The sequence below is a fragment of the Aulonocara sp. 'chitande type north' Nkhata Bay genome, linkage group LG22 (assembly GCF_057382095.1).
Source record: "Aulonocara sp. 'chitande type north' Nkhata Bay isolate Kocher_YH1m ecotype deep benthic linkage group LG22, A_spYH_male_GT1.1, whole genome shotgun sequence".
Classification (NCBI taxonomy): domain Eukaryota; kingdom Metazoa; phylum Chordata; class Actinopteri; order Cichliformes; family Cichlidae; genus Aulonocara; species Aulonocara sp. 'chitande type north' Nkhata Bay.
The window spans coordinates 16,728,899-16,754,370 of record NC_141364.1 but is presented as its reverse complement, the minus strand read 5'-3'; the positions used below and the strand labels follow the sequence as shown (position 1 = coordinate 16,754,370).

The following is a 25,472-nucleotide window of genomic DNA, read 5'->3' as shown; positions in this document are numbered from 1 at the left end:
TCCTGTTTCTCTCAGGGACACTTAAACACAGTACACATAAATATATGAAGAGCTTTTTTCCCCATAAAATTCCACATAGAGGTCAACATTTCTGTTATCTTGAAGATTGCTTGAGTCTTTTTGAACATTTTCAGCTTTTTTTTTTTTCCATTTCATTTGACACATGTATAGTAGTAAGATCTTGAAAATAGAGGTCGATTTTGAATTTATTTTCAAATTGGACAAAAACTCTTCACATCTAGTCATGCACACACATAAACACGCGCCTGCACACGCACAACACAAAAACACGTGGAGTCCGTACCTCGACAAATGGGAGCGGGAAAGTCCCAGACGGCGGCATTTCCGGCATTGGTGATGCATGTGAGTGTCGCATGACCATCTAAGACATAACCAGGGACACAGCTGTACCGCACACTGTCTCCCACTGCAAATCTTCCTCCACCACTTAGCACCGCTTTGGGTGGGACACCAGGGTTTCCACAAGATGAACTGTGCAGTTCTGCAAAAGATAACAGAAAAAGAGAAAGATGAAGGCTTTTATCAGTTTTGTTTTGGGATTAATTTGATTAAAATATTGAAATATACATTTTTCTATCTCAGCCATCACTCAGATAATATGCTCAGCCACTTTTTTATATGGCCTGTATTTGTATAGCGCTTTTCTAGTCCCTAAGGACCCCAAAGCGCTTTACACAACCTGTCATCCACCCATTCACACACACATTCACACACTGGTGATGGCAAGCTACAATGTAGCCACAGCCATAGTGATGCATGTAATTCAGTCTGTCAGATCACACACACATCTAACTAAACAGACGATCAATTTCAATCAGTCCAGGTGAACCTTTCAGTTATGCTTACCCCCATAATCCAAACAGTTTTTTTCTGCTTCTAGTTCCCGTATATTACACACACACACACACACACACACACACGGTCTCACCAATGGTTATTTTATTTTATGTTGTGCTCTGAGGGCTTTCAAAACACAGGTGACCCACAGCTCAATACTGTGACTGAATCAGAGCTGCTGCTGCTCTGCTAATGTGCAGCTCACACTGTGTCTTCTGTGTAGACATGGTGTTACAGCCCGGTCCCATTGCGTCTGTCATTAAAAACAGTTCTGGGGTCAGAAAAGCAAGACACTTGCATTGTGGTGATGCAGTTTAAATACCTCCATTACAGCCTATTCCAGAGTATTGCTCCAAGCACAGACATAGCTGGGAGCCTACTGGTCTTTACAAATACATACTGCCGAGCACGATGGCTGTAAATGGGCAGTTGGATTGCCTTTGCAATCAAAGAAGAGAAAATTCAGCCTCGGAGAAAGGGCGGAAATGCTAAAGTTTCTTTTCAATCCCCCCTCTTCCCGCTAGCTTAATTTGTAGTTCTGTGCCAAAGACGTATGCACAATTATAGGCTTATAAACATCCGCCAACACAGACGCACAAACAAGCGCGAGAGGGAGTGAGAGAGCGAGACAGGGGGAGAAGGGGTATTACAAGCCATAAAACAGGAAGTAGATGGGCGCACAGGGAGCAACTCTGGTCTTATTGTTTGAACTTGATTGATACAACTATGAAACAGTTCAGACAGATGTGGGGTTAGGGAGGGGGAGCAGGAACTAGACAGATAGGGGTGAGAGGGAACTGTGGATTGGTGAGGGTGGTGGGGCAGAGAGGGAAAGGAGCAGGATGCCCAGCATGATAGATAGAACTATGAAACTACTAAGACACGGAGAGCAAAAAAGGTAAGAAAGCAAAATGTTAAAGGAAGAGAGAAAAGATTAGAAAAACAGAAATCAACAGCAGTGGTGAGGAAGACTATGCTCCCAAATGAGAGGTGGCAGTATAGCAACACGTATTCTTTAAATGTCACGAGAAACTCTGGAAATCTTTCACTTTACTCCTCGAACTGCAAAAATACCCAAAATAAGTTTGTAAAAAGCTCTAGTACAGCAGCAGGGAGCTCTCTGTCATACTAACTGCAATAATTTGTAATTACTATTCACAAAGCAGGTAGAGGAGATTTAACGTCAGTAAATGAACGGATGATATGACTCTTGAATTGGCCGGCTGATAGATTCATTTATAAAATGACTTTACTGTCACACCTTTTCAATTACATCCCATTCCTTCCCCTTTAGCCACAGTGCGGGTGATTATGTGGACATTTATATTTGGAATTTTTATGTGGCCACAATCAACCTGTCTTTTCATTTTCCTTTAAAATAAACCTGTCAGCTTTCTTTTTGTTATTATCATATCTCTTAAATGCGTATATGCATGTGTACATGTCATTAAGTCTGCCTGCCAGCTCCCTGACACACACACCTCTAATTGCCATTCTCCTTATCTCCACACACACAGTGACAGGGAAACACACACTAACAAGACACACTTGGACATTAGCGCACATGCGCACACACACACACAACCATGGTCATCCATCACTGTGGCGAACCCCTGTGCTGTACTGTGATTGGATGTCAGGTTGGCCTAGTGTTGCGACCCGTTGGCCTATCGATTTTACCAGTCAGCATGGCCCCACTTGGTGTCAGGATGTTTGTTGTTGTTGAGCATCCTATCAGGCACACATTTACTCTCATCCAAACACACACACAAACATTAACATTGGTGGTCCAGAGTGCAATCCAGGGCACACGCTAACAAACAGTTTCCCATTTTAGCTACTTGGAGCTTGACTGGTATCTCCATCACTTTTTCCATTTATCTATCTTTTTGCACTGTTTCCCCCTTTGCCATTTTCACTATTACTATTTTCTGTCCAGCTTCTTTACTCCATCTGTTTCTGCTGTCTTGTTAGGCTTTCATTCCCACTTCTGTTGTTTTTACCCCTCTCCTTCTCTGCACCTCCATCCATCGATTCCCCCCTTCTCTTCCCTTACTACCTTATCCTCAACAAAAAACCTTTGACAACACCTCCCTCCTTTCTATTTCTCCCTTGTTTTATCCATACTAATATATCAACCCTTATGTCCATCTCCCTGTTCCTCCTTTCATTCTTTCCTACCTAGTTTATTGTGAACATCACACACTTTCATTACACTAGTTTATTCAGTAGCCAGCAGCTATGCCACGCTCTTCACAGTGGTTTATTGCTGCCTGCCCTCTCTTATTTATTCTCTCATACCCACACTTCTTCTTCCTCTCATTTCTCTCTCTTTAGCTATCTCTGCTTCTCTTTCGCTATCTCAGTCTCTCCCCAGTTTACCATAACCATGATTTCAGTCTCAGTTGCTTCATTACAAGCTGCTGCTTTTATGGGCCATCTGTAGAACTATCTGCATTTGTCACACATACACACACACACACGCACACATGCACGCGCACACACACACATTCAAAGGCCTGCATGTAAAGGACTATACAGTTTCTCTCTTTCTACCACACATACACATTCTCACACATGTAACCATTTACCTGGCTTTTATTTCTCCCTAGATAAGCAATTACAGCCGAGTCCAAGTACAGAGAGCACAAGAAAGAGGGGAAGAGGTGGGGAGGAAAGAACTGAGCAGAGGGTAAAAAGCACGAGAGAATGCTGCCATGCTTTTAGACTTTTTAGTGAGACAAATGGCACTGCAGACTGGAAGACTGGTGAGGGGAGTGAAGGACAGTGAAGTGGGCGAGGGGGACAGAGAGCAAGACAGGAAAACAGAGGCACAGAGACGGGGGGGTGATTCATGGAGTTCAGAGGTTTTACACCTCAGTCAGCAGTAATTTTTTTTACAAGATGAACTGAGTTTCAGACCTGAACAGAGTACAGTAGAAGGTAAAATGCTTGAATGCAAAACATAGAATATGTGGTAAGAAATCATATACATAGATTAAAGGGCAAAAAATAAAAAATAAACCAAAAATGTGATTTTGAAGTTTTTTTTAAGATGTATAACACAAAAAGATTTTGTTTTTAGAGAGTTCTGTAACAATCAGGTGTCTCTTCTGGGGCACTTAGATTTACCGCCTGTCAACTTCCGAGTCAGTTGCCTGTCAGTTTGATTCATTTATCACTGTGACCAACTCTTTTTATAGACTTGTGAAGGACTTGTATCATAAAACACTTTTTGTCTAATAAGTTAACACCACTTTACAGCCTTAGTTGTACATCATAAACCATACTGTATGATACAGTGTGCCTCTCCTGACAGTGTAATCATGCTGCCACTTTACACAACAAACACATTTTATCTGTTTAATCTGTTTCTCTAATCCAAGCAGAGGCACTATTAAGCAATCATGAATAAATAAAAAAAACACAAGAAAATAGTTTTATATAACAGGCCCAGAATATACATGTTGTTACTACTTTTAAAGATCAGCGTGAATGTTTTGCACATTTATTTTCCAAACCTTTATTTTGCACAAGGTGACGTTCTGAATACATCCTTTTCTTCATGTCAAATTTTCTGTAACGTGAGGCGTACATTAGCATTCTGATACAGCTTGGCAAAATGTGATTGGCAGTTTCCTGTCTGCAGCAATAGGTTGCCATTACCAAATAAATGAGACGGGTTTAGAATTGCTGGAGTTAAATGTCATTGCCGGGGCAAGCCGTGTGGAATATTTAGGACCAGGACGCGGCAGCTCTGGTGCAGGTGAGTATTTATTAACGAAGGGAAAAACAAACAACAAAGGCACTGGGAACATGAAACTGGAACCTAAACTGGGTAAAACTAACAAAACAAACCACAAACGAAGATGCAAGGAGGTCCGGGGAAATACACAAGGAGAGATGCAGGGAGACCGAGGGGAAACAACACAGACGAACCAGCAACTACTATGACAGAAGACACAACTTAAATACACTCAGAGAACACAGGGAGATTACACACAGGTGGGGAACACAGCTGGGAGTGATTAACGTGACGAGACTAGGGAGGCAAACTGAAAACACTCACATAAGACGCAGACCTTCACAATAAAACAGGAACTACGCATGAAAGGACACAAACTAAAAAACACGGACTAGATACAGGAACACACGGGCAGAACAGAGTACACAAACGCTGGGTCAAAAGGACCCAGGATCATGACAGATAACCCTTCTGTGAAACTGCCCTTGCTACTGAAGGAAGAGGATTTGAAAATAAAAAAAATAAAAAATAAAAAATTATGTTATATTGTACTACACTTGTTATCCATTCAATTTTAGATTATTTTATAATCTACAATAGCATGCAAAGATCACGAGTCATCCCTCGTTTTTATATATTTGATTCACATAATCATTGTCAGTATGTACAGAGGAGGCCAGTAGAGAGGTACATCAGTGATACGGTCATCTGTAAAACACAGCGGAGGCTCTGTCAAGGTTTGGTGCTGTATTTCAGTATATTGTGTTGGGGATTTTGTCAAAATTATGGAATTATGAACACAGAAACATACAGTTAGATTTTAATACCATGTAATACTATCTGAAAAGCATCTAATTGGCAACAGCTTCATTTTTCAACATTTATCCCAAACACAGTGCCAATGCAATAAAAGTGTACCTGGACACAAATTTTAAAAAAGCGCACAATGGAAAACTCTCAATGGACTGACCTCGACAGAGCTTGGACCTCAACGTTACTGAAGCAGAGCAGGATCATGTTGACAGAGAATGGAACAAGAGGCAGCCAACATCCAAAACATCGTTTTAGAGCTTTGCATGTTCTCCAAGAAGCCTGGAGAACTATTCCTAAAGGTTGCTCAAACAGATTGTAAGAAACCTTGCTTAACAGAGATCAGGCTGTGTACACACTATGTTTTCATAAATTGCTGCACTTTATATAGAAATGACGGGTTGCTCAAGACTTTTGACAGCACTCCATGTACATCTGTCTGGATTAATTAAACGATTATAATCTTAATTCTAAAATAAAATGCTGCTTGTGGTAGCATGCATCAGAGTCGCAAGCAGGTATGTGATTGAAATTGTTAATGTGTCCTTGATTGTACAAACAAAAACTTTAAGGGGTTATGTGGTAGTTTTGGAAATAATCCAATGTTGTGGTTGAAAAATGTCAGACGTGTTTTTGCCCATTTTGTTCAAAAATAATACATCCATATATTTATAATATTGACAGTGGAACCTTTCCCACCAAACAATCCCTGTATTGTTAGAAAGTTGCTGCAGAGCTGTCAAGTAACTGTCATACTAGGATTCGAGTTATTTTCTGAAATTCTAACTATGACAGCTTAACAATCACGAATGGGATAATGTGAAATTATTCTACATGGCTTTGTGCTTTTTAATATGAAAAGATTAATGCCAAGATGAGATATCCACCATTTGAAAAATGTGACACCTTTCTCTATAAAAGCATTAAAAGAATGAAAAAAAAGCAGTTAAAAGAATCGTGCTGAGCAGAAGCTGAGCAAATACAAAGAGTGATGGGATGAATGGTAAAAGTTTTCTCCTTGATGTGGTTATACACCAAGAAGAAAGCTTTTCTGTTTATGTGACTATATGTATATGTAGGTATCAACTACATTTATTTCTATACAGTGTATATGTGTGTGTTAAAGCAGTTAAAGAAGAACATTGGAGCTGCTATGTAGGTCCTTGTAATAAAATCTTACAGCGTGTGATAAACAAAAGGAGCTAAAGTGAAGTTCACAGCTGGGCACTGTTTTAAAAGAGTAGTTAAGGTAACCCCCTCACCTCCACCCCCCACCACACACACTTCTATATAACGTTTGTGATGGCGAAGAGAAGAGAGTTGACATGATATATGATAATGGAAATGGAACAACAAGTACCAGCAGTTCTGGCCTCTTCCAGCTATTACCAGCCACAGTCCAAAGTGAGGAACAGCAGGGGGTAGGACTAAGATCTTTTCCAGACAAATTCCCTTTTCAGCCTCAAACTGACTCTCGGTGGCGAACCGCTAGCAACAAAACGAGCCATTCATTTTCACATTCATTGGTAAATGGTAAATGGTAAATGGCCTGTATTTATATGTATTTCACTTCCTGGTCAAAATGACAAGCTGTGAGACTAGATTGTCTGAACCCTCTCGGGTCCAACTCATCATTGGTGATAACCCTAATCCTAAATTATGTCCTAAAAATATGTAATTTTTTTATCTTTGTTTAAAACTGTTCTCCACAGTCTTGGCAATAAGGTGACAAAGAAAGCAATCTGACTGTGTCAAAATAAATAGGCTTGGGGTTGATGATGACCTAGACCTTAATAAAAACATACATTTTACATTCAGAGAAGTATGTGTGGTGGTAAGAGATGCCATCTACAGATACAGCCATTTAAAATTGACCAGCAAGTCTATGGCAGATTTTTTTTAAAATTTATTTATTATCATTATTGTTTACTTTTAATCACATATTCGCTTATATTTTGGTAATTTAATAAAAGAAATCATATATATATATATATATATATATATATACACATATATATACACATATATATATATATATATATATATATATATATATATATATATATATATATATATATATATATATATATATATATACACATATATATATATATATATATATATATATTTTAAACCTCTCAGTAATAGGAACTGGAGTCTAGCTCTGCAGTGTTTGTGTAAGGGTAATGGCCATTTTCACCTTTATCCTGCAGCAATCATCCACTTGAGTTGTGATTACATGACCACTTAATATTGAAAGTGTCATAAGTACTCCGCAGCTCTGCATTTGGTGAAACTGACAACCTGATGATGTTGGCACTATTTGTCTGTTCTAATCATGTTGCAAAAGTACATTGGTAGCTTAATTGCCTCCTAAGGGACTAAGACAGAGCCATGTTTGGAAAGCAATCCAGCAAAATTGAAAATACAACTGAGAAAGAGCTAGAAAGATTTTCTTTAATGTTTTGTATGGGTAGGCCATTAGACTTTACACCAGAGACCTTCATTTGTGGTTTCTCTCTAACATGAGCAGTTCAGTACCCAACATAGAGTTTTCTGAGCCAGAACTGGCATTTTGGCTGTTTGAATGTGCACTGATATCAAACGCCAGCCTGGCATGCAAATACTTATAAAATAGAGAGAGTAAATAGAAAGCAAATTTGGTTTATATCTCCATTGGATCTGCGAATCAGCCATTCTGTTAGGTAGTCCCGGCTTTTGCCTTCAGAACTTTCCTAATTCTTCATGGCTTAAATTCAACAAGATGATGACACCTTGATTTTCGTCCATACATGACAGGGTAGCACAAACCTGCTCCAGATTTGTCAGCTGCACATCCATGATGCATATGTCCTGTTCCATTGTATCCCAAAAGTGCTCTACTGGATCTACTCTGAGCTTTGTTCTGCTGGAGGTTTCTTTTTTATGTTAAGAGAGTTTTTCCTTCCCACTGTTCCCAAGTGCTTGCTCATAGGGGGTCATCTGGTTCTTTTCTTCTGTATTATTGTAGGATCCTTACCTTACAATATAAGGCACCTTGAGGCGACTATTACTTGCGCTGTATAAATCAAACAAAATTGAATTTAATTGAAACTGATGTGCTGTGTATTCATAGCTACACTTCTGCCCACCTTGGCGCTAACAAATGGATGAGTTATTCTGGCCTTCCTATCAGCTCCAAGCAGCCTGGCCATTCTCCTCTGACCCTTGGCATCAAATAGGCATTTTCATTTCATTTTTTTCCTTTCACTTACTGAGTAAGCACTGCTTACTGAATATTTTTCAGACCATTCTCTATAAATCCTAGCGATGAAAAATCCCTGTAGATCAACAGCTCCTGAAGACCAAGCTGTCTGTCACCAACAACAACGCTGCATTTAAATTCACTTGAATCACCTTTCTTCTCCAAGTATGTTTGTTTTGAACTTCAGCAGGTGATCTCACGAAGCCTGCATGCCTAAAAGCACTAAGCTGCTGCCATATGGTTGACTGATTAGCTGTTTGCTATATAGAACAGTTGAACAGATGCACTTAATGAAACAGAGGGCAAGTATGTAAGCCAAGCATGAAATAAAAAAGGCTACATTTCAGTAGATGCCCTACATACTCTTTCATTGTACTCTAACAATTAAAACAGACACAATACACAGGATAATTAGTTGTTCTAATATTGTTAGTAACTAACATGGTTGATATAATGTCAGAGTAAGAGTAAGCAAAAATATGTGTTAACAAATCATTTAATGTCTTCTGTAATGTCACTGTTGCATATAATAGAGAAGACTAGGGCACTAGCAAGCTTTAAGGCAGGTCATGTGTGTTAAAAGATGAACTGCTTGGTTTTAACTGGGTGATGAGATGGCCACAATGGTCTTCCAAACTATGAGTTACAACGCTAAAACAAGGAAGACAGCACTTAAGTTACACATCAGATCTTGAAGATTCAAGTTGAAAAGCTTTACTGACATACATTGTGTAATTTGAGTGTATAAGGAAAAACACACAAACACACACACACACACACAATTTGTGCTAAGGGCTTTCTTGCACCAGCGCTGTCAACACTAAGCTTCATTTCACAAATTGTATAGAACAGATGACAAGAGTGCAAAGTGCATGCTGCCTGGGGATACACATGCTACCTCTTTTCTTTTCTATGTGTTTTTAATGTAACCTTTTTTTGATCCTATTTGTACAGCCTAATAATGGTCTAAAATATACAATCCAAGGCTGTTGCGCTTTAATAATTTCAGCTAGTACTCAAACCCCATCACATTACATAATTCTTATCTAATACATAACACTAACGGCTTAGGCCAGGCATGGGCGAACTACGGCCCGGGGGCCACGTGCGGCCCGTTAAACGTTTTGATCCGGCCCGCCAAACTTGAAAAAAATGTAATAAATTAACCTTGTTAATGTTTTATTTCCCCTGCAATTCTGATGTTTCCTCACTAGATGGCGCACTCTAGATATATTGGCTTTGTTGAGGTGAAGCGGCATAGGCTTATTACTCCACGTTTGCACTTTACCCTGTGACCTACCGCCCCTCTATGAAGATGAGCAGACCCAAGAAAAGGAAAGTGGACAGAGAATGTCGAGTGTTCAAAAAGGAGTGGACAACTAAATATTTTTTCACTGAACACCGATCATCTGCTGTTTGCCTGATATGCCAAGAAACTGTGGCGGTTTTTAAAGAGTATAATATTAGCCGTCACTTTGCCACAAAGCACGCAAATTATGCTAGCAAGCTCTCAACAAAAGAACGGGAAGCTGCTGCTGAGAAGTTGGCAGCTAATTTGAAGGCTCAGCAAAGTTTTTTTCACCGTCAAACTGCCATTCAAGAGTCAAGTACCAAGGCCAGTTTTATGCTTTCATTCAAAATAGCAAAGGCCAGCAAACCACTGTCTGAGGGTGAGTTTTTAAAAGAATGTATGGTAGAGACAGCAGGTATTTTGTGCCCAGAGACCAAAGACAAATTTGAGAAAATCAGTTTATCACGGCGGACAGTGACTCGCCGTGTAGAACTAATAGATGAAGATATCACCAGCATATTAAACAAAAAGGCGAAGTCATTCACTTTTTATTCTGTAGCACTGGATGAAAGCAACGATGTCAAAGACACTGCTCAGCTCCTCATTTTTATCCGAGGAATCAACGAAACCTTTGAAATAACGGAGGAGTTTTTGACAATGGAGTCTCTGAAAGGACAAACACGAGGAGAGGACTTGTTTGAACGGGTGTCTGCTGCCATCGAAAACATGAAGCTTCCCTGGAGTAAGCTTGTTAACGTCACCACAGATGGATCTCCAAATTTAACGGGAAAAAACGTTGGCCTGCTGAGGAGAATCCAGAATAAAGTGAAAGATGAAAACCCTGACCAGGATGTCATTTTCCTCCACTGCATCATCCACCAGGAATCTCTATGTAAATCGGTGTTACAGCTGAATCATGTTGTGAATCCTGTGGTGAAACTCGTCAACTTCATACGCGCACGGGGACTTCAGTACCGTCAGTTCATTGCGTTCCTGGAGGAAACTGATGCGGATCACCAGGACCTGCTTTATCACTCCCGTGTCCGCTGGTTGAGTTTGGGCAAAGTGTTTCAACGAGTGTGGGAGCTCAAAGAGGAGATTGGCGTGTTTTTGGAGCGACAGGGCAAGACTGAGGAATTTCCTGAGCTGAGCAACAAGAGCTGGATGTGTGACTTCGCGTTTGCTACGGACGTATTTTCACACTTGAATGAGCTCAATGTGAAACTGCAGGGGAAGGAGCAGTTTGTGCATGACATGTACACAAACGTGAAAGCCTTCAAATCCAAGCTGGCTTTATTCTCCAGGCAGATTTTGAACAAGTCATTCACTCATTTTCCTACACTAGCCACGCTGAAAGAGGCCGGAGCAAAAGTAAAGAAATACAGTGAGTCACTGGATGCACTGCACGGAGAATTCTGCCGTCGGTTTTTGGATTTCGATAAAATTGACAAGTCACTTCAATTGGTGGCCTTTCCTCTGTCACAAGACCCCGAAACAGCTCCAGAGGAGCTTCAGCTCGAACTCATCGACCTTCAGTCCGACCCTGCCTTAAAAGAGAAATTCAGCTCTCTGAAACTAAATGACTTCTATGCTTCACTCAATGATGCCGCGTTTCCAAATCTAAGACGAAAAGCGCAGATGATGTTGGCTTTGTTCGGCTCTACCTTCGTGTGTGAACAGACATTCAGCGTCATGAACATCAACAAAGCCAGCCACAGATCCAAGTTAACAGACCTACACCTCAGATCAATCCTGAGAATCGCCACAACAAAACTAACTCCAGACTTTGATGCGCTGGCTAAAAAAGGAGACCAACAACACTGCTCCCATTAAAATGTGTGTCTCCGTGATACGCACGTTGTTAAAATGAACAGTGCGCGCAGATCAAATATAACGCTTCACAGACTGACTTGCTGCAACTGTTTCGTTCTTGCACTGGTCGTTGTTGACTTTTGGCACCGGGGAAACAAATTGAATAAAAGGAACAGGACAAGTACAGCTGCATCTCCTACCGTTTTTGGAAGAAAAAAAAAAAAAGAGTTAGGAGGAGAGTGATGTGATATCCTGAAGGATAACAGAACTTTCAGTGCTTTAAAATAAAATGTTCATTTATTTGATTTTCAGTGTTTAAAGGCTCATTTCGAAGTCAGAGATTTTATTGTAATGCTTTTCTTCATTTTCATTGGAAATTAAAGCACATGTTTTCTCCATATCTCAAGATGTGTATTTTTCCCCCAATGAGGTGATGTTTTCAAAGCATGCCATCTATCTACTCCTGTTCCGGCCCCTTTGTCAAATGTTAGAACTCAATGTGGCCCACGAATCAAAAAGTTTGCCCACCCCTGGCTTAGGCAGTGAAGAAAATGAATGGCTCTACGAACTGAATTGACAAAATATAGGGCTTAGGATTCAGGATAGTCATCTTTCAATTGAAAGCGTCCTACAAATAATGACTTCATAAATGTACTAGGCCTGCTGCTATCTCAAATATTACCTTAATAGATAATAGTAAGATCTTTTTAAAAAGCTAAGATTTTCTTTTCATTTTAAATTTACTTTTGGGTTGTGTGAGTGCACTTCACAACAAATGTGTAAAATAGCCCAAGTTTGATTACTTCTGAAAACATTTATCGTGGGGCAAAGTGGTAGCAGAACGTGTGTGTGTGTGTGTGTGCGCGCATGTCAGAGGGAGACAGAGAGACTGTGAGGCAGAGTTAAAGCGGGAAAAATGGAGAGCTCTCAGATAAACTAACAGTTGTTCAAAGCTTTAGCTCATCTGGCAGCTGTGAAGATCAGTTAATACACACAACTGTGTTGCTAATGATTGTAACTTCTAGTGTAGATCAGAGATTATGGACTCAGAGCAACAGACCACTAATGTCTCTCTGGGTTTATTACACCCCAGAACACAAACAATCAAGCACACACCCCACTCTCCCTAAAGGTAAAAGCTGCTGTGAGGGTTGCGATAGTGGTGCCTTGATGTTCAGGCTGAACAATAATTATCTGTGTTCATTGAGATCATGAAGTAGCTTCCAGCAGCCAGTGTCAGTGTATACTGTCTGACCATAAATGTTGCATATGCTGGCCTGCATAAATGCTGTTCTGATACAGAATTTACCATAACCTGATTATTTGGCAATTAAAATATCACAGTAATGATGATATATTACTGGAGTGGATGGCGGTGTGAAAACTTTGGGTTCTCCAGTAGTTAGGCTTAAATTAATGCCTCCTTCTTCGTCTACTTTTTACGATACTGCTCAGTAAATATCACATATATATCACTAAAGGGGCCGCTGTAGATGCAATTATTGGACATAATATTTAATCAACACTACTAAGAAGAACCCGCATTCATAATAATCGGATATAGTGAGTAGCCTGGTTTTCCTTTGAAATATATTGCAGCTGACTACAAATTTCCATATGCCAGAATTAGACCCATCCAAGGGAGGATGCAATTTAATGTGGCAGGGTAAAACAAGTTATTCATTTTGAGGGTAGACAATAACCCTGTCCAACACAATTACCTCATTTTTGTGGATGGAGTATCCATCTAAAAATGTTAGTTGAAAAGATGTGCTTAGGTTTTTTTCCAGGCTTGCAATTTCCCTGTATGTAATTGAATGAGCAGATAATGACAGCAGTCTGACTGCTCACAAAGAAACATGGGGATGTCAATTATAAGCTCTTTACCTCCACTTCACCGGTGTGTGTGTGTGTGTGGTCGTTCACGTGCACTCTAGCGTGAGTGTTTGTGTGTGGGCCTCTTGCGTGCATGTCACCGCACGTGCATATACAAGGATTGGTGTGTGTGTTTTGAGTCCATGTGGGTGTAACTCCTTGATGCTGTGATCAATGTTTCTCTGAGGTTTGGTTCAATAAACCATTAGATATCTCCCTAAAGACATCCTGCCAACAGAACTTCATTAGACTGACACACATACATATAAAGAAAAAAGAAAACATGCCACACACACACCTGTTACCTCAAAATGTATCCTGTTTTAACAGGCTGTGGGCGTCGGAAATGAACATAATCCAGTTCTAGTTTGTTTGCGGTTGCTTCTTTTGTTTCTTTTTTCTTTTACTAAAGCAGTACTCTGCAGCATCAGCTATCATTTGATCTGACCTAAAAGGGCTGACTCTGACTGGAACAAATATGCTCGAGCAGACTTGATCAAACAAAATAGTAAACCGTCCAGTGACACAGGCAACACAAGAAACGGACACGTTTTCTTTTATTGAAGTGACTTACTGTAGATGATGGTGATACATTGCTAAAGGAACACACTGTGTGTTATGAGGATTTCTTTGATATGCTTTTTGCTGAGAAGTATAGCTGGTGGATTATCTTCGTGTCCAGCACAGTGATTATTTACTTCACTGCAGTTAAAAGAAATATGTTACACAGACTGAACTGCATCAAGTACCACACAAAATAGCAAACACAGAGAAGCAAAAGTAATAACAATTTTCTCAGTGCATGAAGAAAAGCTTGTGTGTATTACTAAAAATCAGTAAACCATTAAGCTCCGTCTTAGCCTTAGCTCTTATGTCAGAGTCCTGCACTGATTTTAGTAAGAGTACTGATCAGCTTTCTACTTCCTGTAGTTTTCTTCTCTGTTTCACACATTCATCTTTCACTTCTACCTCTGTCCCTTTCTTCCTCTCTTATCTCTTCTCACAGCCACCCCTCTTCTTACTGTTAATTAAAAGTCTGTATCTGTGTGTGTGTGTGTGTGTGTGTGTGTGTGTGTGTGTGTGAGTGAGAGAGAGAGAGAGAGAGTTTGCTTGTGTGCAAACATCAGGCTTCAGTATTAATTAAAGGTGTGAATGCTAATTGGTCAGATCAATAACGGGTCGTTAGGCCTCGGGGGCTGCGAGCCAATAGGAAATCATTATGTGTCTGACATCACTGTCACTCTGCTAAACTTGCACTGCACAGTGACACCATGCATACGCAGACATGTACGTCTGCACTTGCACACAGAGATTTGCACTTGCACTGCTGTCATCTGGAAAGATAGGTTTACTTCAAACACTGTGACAGAGAGAAAAGAGCGAGAGTAAAGAAACAGAAGCTGTTATCTGAACAGAAGAAGCAAATTGGCACAAAATGTAAGCAAAGAAAGAAATTGCAGCATGTACCCAAAACAAAATCAATATCTATTAAGGAAAACAAGAGATAGCGTGAGAGAGAAGATTTTCAGAAACAAAATAGATGCAAAGCCAACATTGGGAGGAACTACATAGAGCGGATCATCTCAGAAGGCCTTTTTGTACTGATCAATACCACAGCAGCCTTTGTCTCTATGGCATTTATGACACTACTACTGCTTTCTCTTTCTTTGCAAATCTCAATATGCACCTTTCAGTATTATTTTATCTACTACAGCCTTTTATGTGCCTTACATACATATAAATACATTTTGTTGATATTTAAAAAAAAAAAAAAACAAGAAAAGAGACGAGGATAGTATTTGATGAACTGTACAGGACTGGTGGCTTCTCTGATGGGATAAAGATAGCAGACAGTCAGCTCAATTTGCCATTTCAAACCAGCTTGCCTAGTACACTGACAGCTTCATGCCCCAAGTAACATCCACTGTCACATTTCCACAATATAAGCTTGTTTTTATATTAAACTGTCCTCTTCAACACCTTCTACCTCTACTCTTTATACAGCTTCACAGGCTGAAGCTGAGACAGAGCCTTAGATTTAACAGTGTAAGCACTACTTCATGCTATACAGTAAATGACTTTTTGCCACTGGATTTATCAACTGGTATTCTTGCTCTGAAATCTGATTTAAATTTCAGATCCTCAGAAATCATCTGGTTAACAATATTTCTGGTGGCTGTGCTACTAGATGAAAATGCGATACAGTGAAGTTTGCTGTCTCCAGGGGTCACTAACCATGTTGTCACTTGTCACTGAGACAGTATATATTTAATTCTGTCAGACAAACCTTTCACTTGTCCACAAACAAAAAAGCAATATGCGAGAAGACAGCAAATTAGAGGTATGCAGGGGTAATGCTGTTAAATTGTATAGCAAACACAAACTGTTGCCTGCAGAGGCAAATATTACCAATTTGTATGTGTATGTACGTGCTGATCAAATATGTATGTGCGTTTCTGCTCAGTTGAGACAGGCTAGCTAACTATCTTTTGTGTGATATCTAGTAGATGTGCTTACTAAAGTATAACATAGGACTGCACGATTAATCGTTAGAAAATCACAATCTCGATTCATACTTATGTGCGATCTCATTTCCAAATGACAACGATTTAAAAAAAAAAAAAAAAAAAAGACGACAACGATTGCACCGCATTTTGATCCGGGACGTAATCTGCATGAAAACAAGCGCTCACTCTTCCTGCTTGACAAATGACAAGGGCGGAGCCTTATACCACGTGATACAGAAGCTGTGCCGTGTGATGCTAAAATTGGCAGGAAAAAACAACGGAGAGCACGTCAGGGATGACGAGAAAGTGACAGGAGAAAATCCGTCCCGGTCAACCACCCAAACATCAATAACGGGAACCTTATACAGCGCTTCCCTATACACGTCGAACTCCCGCAGGCACAAAGAAATTACGGAGGCTATCACTTATCACCTGACCAAAGATATGGTCCCATCAACACTGTGCAAAACGAGGGATTTAGGAAAATGATCAACACCCTAGACAAACGCTACGCAGTGCCGTCCCGCAACTATTTTTCTATTGTTGCACTACCTGCTCTATACACGCAGTGTCGAGCAACGGTGGAGACGGAATTTCAAGCAGTACAACATTTTGCGGCAACAACAAAACGTGAGACATTTGTTGTTTTTATGTTTATTTATTGTTTTTATGTTCAGTCTCAACTGTTAAGAAGTTGATGTGCAGTTAATAAGTGCAATAAATATTTATATTGGAAAAGAAAATTGTGAGAGAATCGTGATCTCAATTCTAAGCCAAAAGATCGTGATTCTCATTTTATGCAAAATCGTGCAGCCCTAGTATAACATATTAAATTTAACATCTTAAGATACCCTGGAAGTGACTGACAGATACTAGGACACATGTACCCACACACAAATGTAAACAAATCTCACCTTAACTGTGTACCTACTAAATGATGCAGTCTCACTGAAAAGTTGCTTTGAGTTGTTAGCTCCCATGGATACAACAAGCAGTCACCCTCCTGTACCTACAAGCCTGCCAGTAGTGAAATCAGCGATTAATTAAAAATGACTCAGGATACCTCTATAGTGTCTGTGTCTTTAAGTATATCTCTGTTCTAACTTGCTGTTGTTAACATTGTAAAAATATTTTATTTTTTAGTATTTAATTAGGTCTGGTGCCTTAAACTAAACAGACTTCCTCTATTTCTATATTTTTTTTTGTTTTCAAGTAGACAATTGGAAAATGAAGTGGGCTCAGCAATACAATACACACAACATAATATGGGTTGATAAATGCGCAGTAAACTTACGGGTTGGTGGAGGATTTGAACTAATGGCAATATACGATATATGATGTAATAATTTCAGATGCTAACAGACATTCAGTGGAATGGTAACTTCCAAAAAGTTGAACTACAAAGCCCACCCACGGACACACAGGCATTAATAACACTACGTACATTGTATATCCCTTCGAGGTGGTCTTTTGATGTTAAGTAGTTTTTCACTTTTCTACAATAAAAGCTTAAAGAATGTCATAAATACACATTTCCAGAAAACGAGCAAACAAAAAGCTATATTATTACCAAATCGATGGTACTACAATGCACACAGCTGGCTTGTTATTGAATTTAAACTATTACTGTTAATGACTGCTTCTGGGAAAATCAACAGGTTCAGGTTCAGAAAAAAAGCCTAAGGCTTCACAAAAACATGGATTCATGGACTACAAGCCATATTTATATATGACAAGCTACTAATGCAGTTTTCATTGAATGGTTCACACACCAGATGTAAGTCCTGATCCAGAAGCTTACCAATGGAAGCATTCATATTGGCTTTTAAAACTAAAGTTGAACATTGAAGTGATATCAGAATGTGTAGTTTGGTGCCAGCTTTTATTTTGAAGTGCACTTCACAACACCTCAACATTAAAGCTCTTTCAACCTGTATCAGTGTTGTCCCTTTTAATCTCCTCTCCTTTCATCTCTCTTCTCGCCATAATACTCTCCTCTATCACTAGTCTTTGTAACAATTGTGTAGTATCGTCTAACACCAAACACAACCCAACAAGTGGTCCTTGTGTAACTTAAATAATTTCCCTGCCAGTACATGATGGAAACATGTTCGTGTGTGCACAATTTGTCTCTGGTGTGCAATATCACCAAGGAATCAATCAAGGAGTAAAAGTTGTTTTCATCATAAAACAGAACCTAAATTATTACAGATACTATCTGCTATGACAGAAACGTTGTCTCTGAGTGAAGGACTTATTTTATTGAGTTAAAAACATAAATATATAGATGTACACTAAATGACTGGTTTATTACATACACCTACCGGTATGAAATTGGACACCTTTTTCTTTTCAGAGCTACCTTAATCCTTCATGACACGGATTCAAAAAGGTGCTGGAAACATTCCTCAGTGATGTTCGTCCATATAGATATGACAGCACCACACAGAACTGTAACTGCAGATCTGTCAGCTGCACATCTCAGGCTTGTTACATCGTGCATTATCTTGCAGGAAACAGCCATGAGAAACTTGGCATACAGCACGAATACTCAGGTAGGCTGCTAAACAATTCTAATTTGGTACTAAAGGGCCCTAAGAAAATATCCCCCACACTATTAGACCACCACCTGCAGAATCTGGTAGGTGCAGTACACTGGTATAGCCCCTGTACTACGAGCGGCTATACCACATTCACTTAAATCACTTTTTCTCCCCATTGCCTAAATACATGTGGCTGCCATGTGATTGGCTGATTAGCGTTAACCAGCAATTTGTTTTAACAAGCAGTTGAACAGATATACCTAATAAAGCAGCAGGTGAGTCATGGCAGATGACAGCCCCTCCCTGAGCCTGGTTCTGCCGGAGGTTTCTTCCTGTTAAAAGGGAGTTTTTCCTTCCCACTGTCGCCAAAGTGCTTGCTCATAAGGGGTCATATGATTGTTGGGTTTTCCCCTGTAACGCATTATTGCAGGGTCTACCTTACAACATAAAGCGCCTCGAGGTGACTGTTGTTGTGATTTGGTTCTGTATAAATGAGATTGAATTGAAAGTGAGTGTATCTATTTGTATTAATCTCAATGCTGACAGTACTGATAGAGAAATCAATTTGAAATGACCTTTAAGTCAGAGTTTCTCTTATACTGACGACTATTTTTAACCCTTCATTTTATCTTGAAAGCTTTTAGCAGGAATGTTTGTTGACTAAATCAGCCCATACTTCACAGCAAGTAGTCAAATAAGTAGAAATGGTTTGATCAGCAATCTTGTGTTCTTTATCACAAGGTCCATTATATTGCTAATGTTAACATTTTCCCTGAAAAGACTTCCCCAAGCTGCTAATTACCAAAAGAATCAAATGCTCAGGCATCAGTTTTAGTGGGGAAAAAGCCAAAACTCAATGTGGCAGATGTTCTCACACTAAACTAAGAGTGCTGTGTTGCTATACTTTCCAATGTAATACTGCTGTTCACTTTATTAAGAAACAGTAGTTGAGATATTAAAAGCAGTGGGGTAGTTAAATAACAAAATCTGCTGAACAAAAAGCAGAGCACAGTGGCTGGAGAATACAGGGCTGATAGTCATGTTAGCAATTAATTGGATGATTAAATATTGAGTGAAAAACCCAGTGGAATGCCCTTAAATAATGAAATCTGCTGATGAGAGGCCACTGAAAGAGGTTAGAGACCAGTCTGCTGATGTTCCTTATCACATTTTTTGGGATGGTTATACATTTGGTGAAAATCCTAACTGGCTGACAGCATTAAGGGATCTGTTTTGTGTAAATGCTGCCTCTGAGTTCTGTCTAACTCACGGCATTAAGAACTGCTCTGTCAGCATGACCCTGTTCATTTTTGCCGTTATGCTAATCAGGTGACATTCCTTCTTGCTTGGCAGAAGGAGCTGATTGGATGGGCCGAGGTGGAGACCCTGAAGGGAGGCCGTTTGATTGGTTGGCTCATATAAAGCTGAATGATGGACTGACATTGGCCAGGTGGCCATATTATTATCAAACCACACACGCACTCACACACAGACACACAGAACTGCACACCTATATTAACTCTGTACCAGGATATATTTTAGTCAGGTGGCCAGTGGTTGTCTGACAGACCTGAATATCAAATCAATATATCATTCGATGTAATTTCTATCCTGTCCAGCACAGAGGGGTTTGGCAGCTATTCCATATATTTTCATCATAAAGGTGTTTAATATAATTCAGATATGAGGTCAATATATCATTTGCTGGACTGCTTTTAGTGAGAAACCTCTTCCTTGCCAATTCAAGTGCTGAAAGACTTTTATTTAATAGTATTAATCAGATGTCACAGTAATGGCTCGTTTGTGGACAAGCTTTGAAGATGGACATCTATCCTTTCTATGCAATAAAACACTTGGAACCTTCTTAATATAAATACATCACAGAATTGGTTAGTTTTATCCAGGTATCACATTAAATTGTCACTTTCTGGAATTTGATAATTAGAGGAAACTATAGTATACTTCATAGCAGGAAAGTGAGATGTCTGGCAGCAATTTAATGTAATTATATCATCCAGACATCAAACTGATACATTGTGCGGAAATTCAGTGAAGGGTTGACACTGAGAGATTTAAAAGTTATTTTGTACTTTACCATTATATAATTACATGCAGTAATCAAGATAATGACCTAATACCACTTGATTTTAACAATGATATGACGAGTACCACTTCTTACATAAAATATCTATATATTAATGATAAAACCAGTGAGCTCTATCAAAACCTTTGCAACCTTGTTGTTGAAAACATATGGATGGCATTGGTTACAAAAAAATTTCTCAACTGCTTTGGATGACAGGTAGTCATTGGCATGGATAAAAGAGAAGCCATATATATATATATGTTTATCCTTCAAGCTCGGGTCCTCTACCAGAGGCCTGGGAGCTTGAGGGTCCTGCGCAGTATCTTCTGGACAGAGATCTCCTATGTTGTTCCCAGGATCTGCTGGAGCCACTCGCCTAGCTTGGGAGTCACCGCACCTAGTGCTCCGATTACCATGGGGACCACTGTTACCTTCACCCTCCACATCCTCTCGAGCTCTTCTCTGAGCCCTTGGTATTTCGCCAGCTTCTCGTGTTCCTTCTTTCTGATGTTGCTGTCATTCGGGACCGCTACATCGATCACTACGGCCGTCTTCTTCTGTTTGTCTACCACCACTATGTCCGGTTGGTTAACCACCACCATTTTGTCCGTCTGTATTTGGAAGTCCCACAGGATCTTAGCTCGGTCATTCTCCACCACCCTTGGGGGCATCTCCCATTTTGACCTTGGGACTTCCAGGCCATATTCGGCACAGATGTTTCTGTATATGTTTCCATATATATACATATACATATACATATATACATATATATATGTGTATATACATATACATATACTGTAAGTATTTGGTCACCTCAAACATGGAAAATCTCTGGCTCTCACAGACCTGTAACGTCTTCTGTAAGAAGCTTTTCTGTCCCCCACTTGTTACCTGTATGAATGGCACCTGTTTGAACTCATCATCTGTATAAAAGACACCTGTCCACAGCCTCAAACAGTCAGACTCCAAGCTCCACCATGGCCAAGACCAAAGAGCTTTCGAAGGACACCAGGAAAAGTATTGTAGACCTGCACCAGACTGGGAAGAGTGAATCTACAGTACGCAAGCAGCTTGGTGTGAAAAAATCAACTGTGGGAGCAACCATCAGAAAATGGAAGACATACAAGACCACTGATAATCTCCCACGATCTGGGGCTCCACGCAAGATCTCATCCCGTGGGGTCAAAATGATCATGAGAACGGTGAGCAAAGATCCCAGAACCACACGGGGGGACCTGGTGAATGACCTGCAGAGAGCTGGGACCAAAGTAACAAAGGTCACCATCAGTAACACACTACAACGGCAGGGAATCAAATCCCGCAGTGCCAGACGTGTTCCGCTGCTGAAGCCAGTGCATGTCCAGGCCCGTCTGAAGTTTGCCAGAGAGCACATGGATGATACAGCAGAGGATTGGGAGAATGTCATGTGGTCAGATGAAACCAAAGTAGAACTTTTTGGTATAAACTCAACTCGTCGTGTTTGGAGGACGAAGAATACTGAGTTGCATCCCAAGAACACCATACCTACTGTGAAGCATGGGGGTGGAAACATCATGCTATGGGGCTGTTTTTCTGCCAAGGGGACAGGACGACTGATCCGTGTTAAGGACAGAATGAATGGGGCCATGTATCGTAAGATTTTGAGCCAAAACCTCCTTCCAACTTTGAAGATGAAACGCGGCTGGGTCTTCCAACATGACAATGATCCAAAACACACCGCCCGGGCAACAAAGGAGTGGCTCCGTAAGAAGCATTTGAAAGTCCTGGAGTGGCCTAGCCAGTCTCCAGACCTCAACCCCATAGAAAATCTGTGGCGGGAGTTGAAAGTCTGTGTTGCTCGGCGACAGCCCCAAAACATCACTGCTCTCGAGAAGATCTGCATGGAGGAATGGGCCAAAATACCAGCTACTGTGTGTGCAAACCTGGTAAAGACCTATAGTAAACGTTTGACCTCTGTTATTGCCAACAAAGGTTATGTTACAAAGTATTGAGTTGTATTTTTGTTATTGACCAAATACTTATTTTCCACCCTGATTTACGAATAAATTCTTTACAAATCCTACCATGTGGATTCATGGATTTTTTTTTCACATTCTGTCTCTCACAGTTGAAGTGTACCTCTGGTGCAAATTACTGACCTCTGTCATCATTTTAGGTGGGGGAACTTGCACAATCGGTGGCTGACTAAATACTTTTTTGCCCCACTGTATACATATATATATATATACACATATATATATATATATATATACACATATATATATATATATATATATATATATACACATATATATATATATATATATACACATATATATATATATATATATATATATATATATATATATATATATATAGTGACTATACATTTACGTAAGTGGGTATGTGTAATTGTCTCAGCTGATGCCACTTTACTGAAGATGACCTTGCAGAAGTTGTAACAGTGAGGAGCTGAATGCACACTCTAGATCAGGGGTGTCAAACTCAAATACACAGTGGGCCAAAATTCAAAACTAGAACAAGGTCGCGGGCTAACATTAATATTTATTGAAAAATATCTTCCTCCAGATTTAAGAATGAATCTCTTCTCATGGACTCAAACAAGTTTTGCTGAAAAACTTTGGAACAAGCAAAGCTTAATACTAAACAATGTATATATTAGCTGTATAATACCAGTAGGCCAGCTCTAATAGTAATTTGGTATGGCTTCGCGGGCCAAATGTAATTAGGCTGCGGGCCAAATTTGGCCCGCGGGCCAGAGTTTGACACCTATGCTCTAGATGGTGATCACAAAGACACACACAGGAAACATTGATTTCTCCTGTTCACCTAGAAAGCATAGAGCACATTACATTGTTAGACTCAGCTCCTCTTCCTTCCCTGTAGCCTCTCTATTTCGCTTTTTCCGATCTCAAGGTACATATTTGCTTTTCTCATTTTATTCTTCTCTCATTTTTTCTCCCAGTTTTTTCCCCCCTTTTCTTCAGTTTCATTATTTCAGTTTTCCATTCCTTCCACTCTGCCTTTTGGTACTCTTACATGTTGCATGGTCCTCATTCATCTTACTCCTTTTGTCACCCCTTGTATAAACAACAACTCGCTGCTATGGGAATATGTAGGACACTTACACTGTACATTGTACTCACACATACACATGCATGTACTAAGACACACAAATACAGCGTACCTCAGTACATGACTATGAAACATAATTTTTTTTTCATGGGACTGAGCTGATATATTGGTTCTCATTTTAAATGTATGAACTGAGCCACAGTTGTGTACAAATGCGGGCACAACCACATGCTTACTTGTGTGCAATGTGTGTTAAATATATGTGTTAAACCATGCACGATCTGTGGGAGAAAATTACTAAAATATAAGAACATACACAGAGAGATTAAGAAAATGAAAGAAAGGCAAAAGGATGGTTGAGTAGTGACTATTCATATTGTGATTAGCTAGAATTGAAGTCAGTGACAGGCGCTGTCTATAGCCTTTACTCCTAGTCTGGAGCTGCTTTGGCAGCATCAGGACAAAAAAAATAACAAAAAAGCCCCACAGGTGTTCACAGGAAACCACTTCAAGAAAGTGCAGAAGAAGGAGTCCAAGCTCCCCTCCTGTTGCTTCATAAAAAAACTACATCTGGGTTTTTTTTTTGTATTTGTAAAGTATCTGTAAATTAAAATACAGTTTAAAAAGTTTAACATATTGCTAAGGTGGAAATTATACACTGACTTTATATTTTACCAATCACTTGAAGAGCTTTACATTACAAGCTGCATTCATCTTTTGACACATTCATAGGTGACGGTGTCACGCCTTCAATCAACCTCCACTGCTAGGGTCACCTTCTCCTTTCCATGATGCTATTACCTGACCTGGATTCAATGAATTGAGTTGAACTAAACTGAAATAAAATGAATGAAGAGAGCAAAAGACTGAATGACAAAAAATGAGAAGGCAAAGAGACAGGCAGATGGAGGGATGATAGATAGAGGAGTGGGTATTGTCAGTCCCCTCAGGTCTCTTTGATAAAGATCAGAGCAGCCACAGCCAGAACCTCAATCACATACGCATGCATGCGTGCGTGCACACGCGCAAACACACACACACACACACACACACACACACACACACACACACACACCAAAAAACATGAACACTAATCACATTTCTGGAAGATACACTATTAATTCACCCTCTCACTCAAACACATACCAAACACACACTTGTATTTGACTTCTACACTCAGATCATGTTCAAGTTAAAGAGGCTGGAGTCAAAATCAATCAATCAAGTGCTTATAAGGGATCAAAGACCAAGAGGAACAAATGGTAGAATGCTCCATAAGCCGGTGCCTCTAGACATTGCTGCAAATGGTTTTAACAAAAATTTGAAGTGACTTTCCAGTGTTTAGGTTTTACTAGAACTGTATCCACAAGCTGGACAATCATCAAAAATTCATATTTCATATTTAAGGGGTTTCCTCTGAGGATCTGGTTTCAGTGGCAGTGCATCTGGCAGTCTGATCAGACTCATCAGTCTGCTAACTGAATGTTATTGGCTTGGGCTTACTGCTGTGAATGGTAAATAGTTATAAATGCTAAGATATTACTGATGCGGGAGATGAAACATTTTGTAAATGTGATTCAAAGATGTTTTTGATCACTGAATTATAATGTGGGAAACAATTAGATG

At 39.8% G+C, this 25,472-nt stretch overlaps 1 protein-coding gene and 1 pseudogene across 1 annotated transcript in view; one reads left to right on the top strand and one right to left on the bottom strand.

Moving 5' to 3' along the window:
- csmd3b (CUB and Sushi multiple domains 3b) overlaps positions 1 to 25,472 on the bottom strand; it is a 414,655-nt gene that overhangs the window by 249,231 nt on the left and 139,952 nt on the right. The window contains exon 4 of the mRNA XM_086281026.1: positions 305 to 502. Coding sequence (XP_086137152.1) covers positions 305 to 502 — 198 coding nt within the window. The remainder of the gene's footprint in view (positions 1 to 304; positions 503 to 25,472) is intronic.
- LOC147303941 (general transcription factor II-I repeat domain-containing protein 2 pseudogene) lies at positions 10,348 to 11,781 on the top strand (annotated as a pseudogene).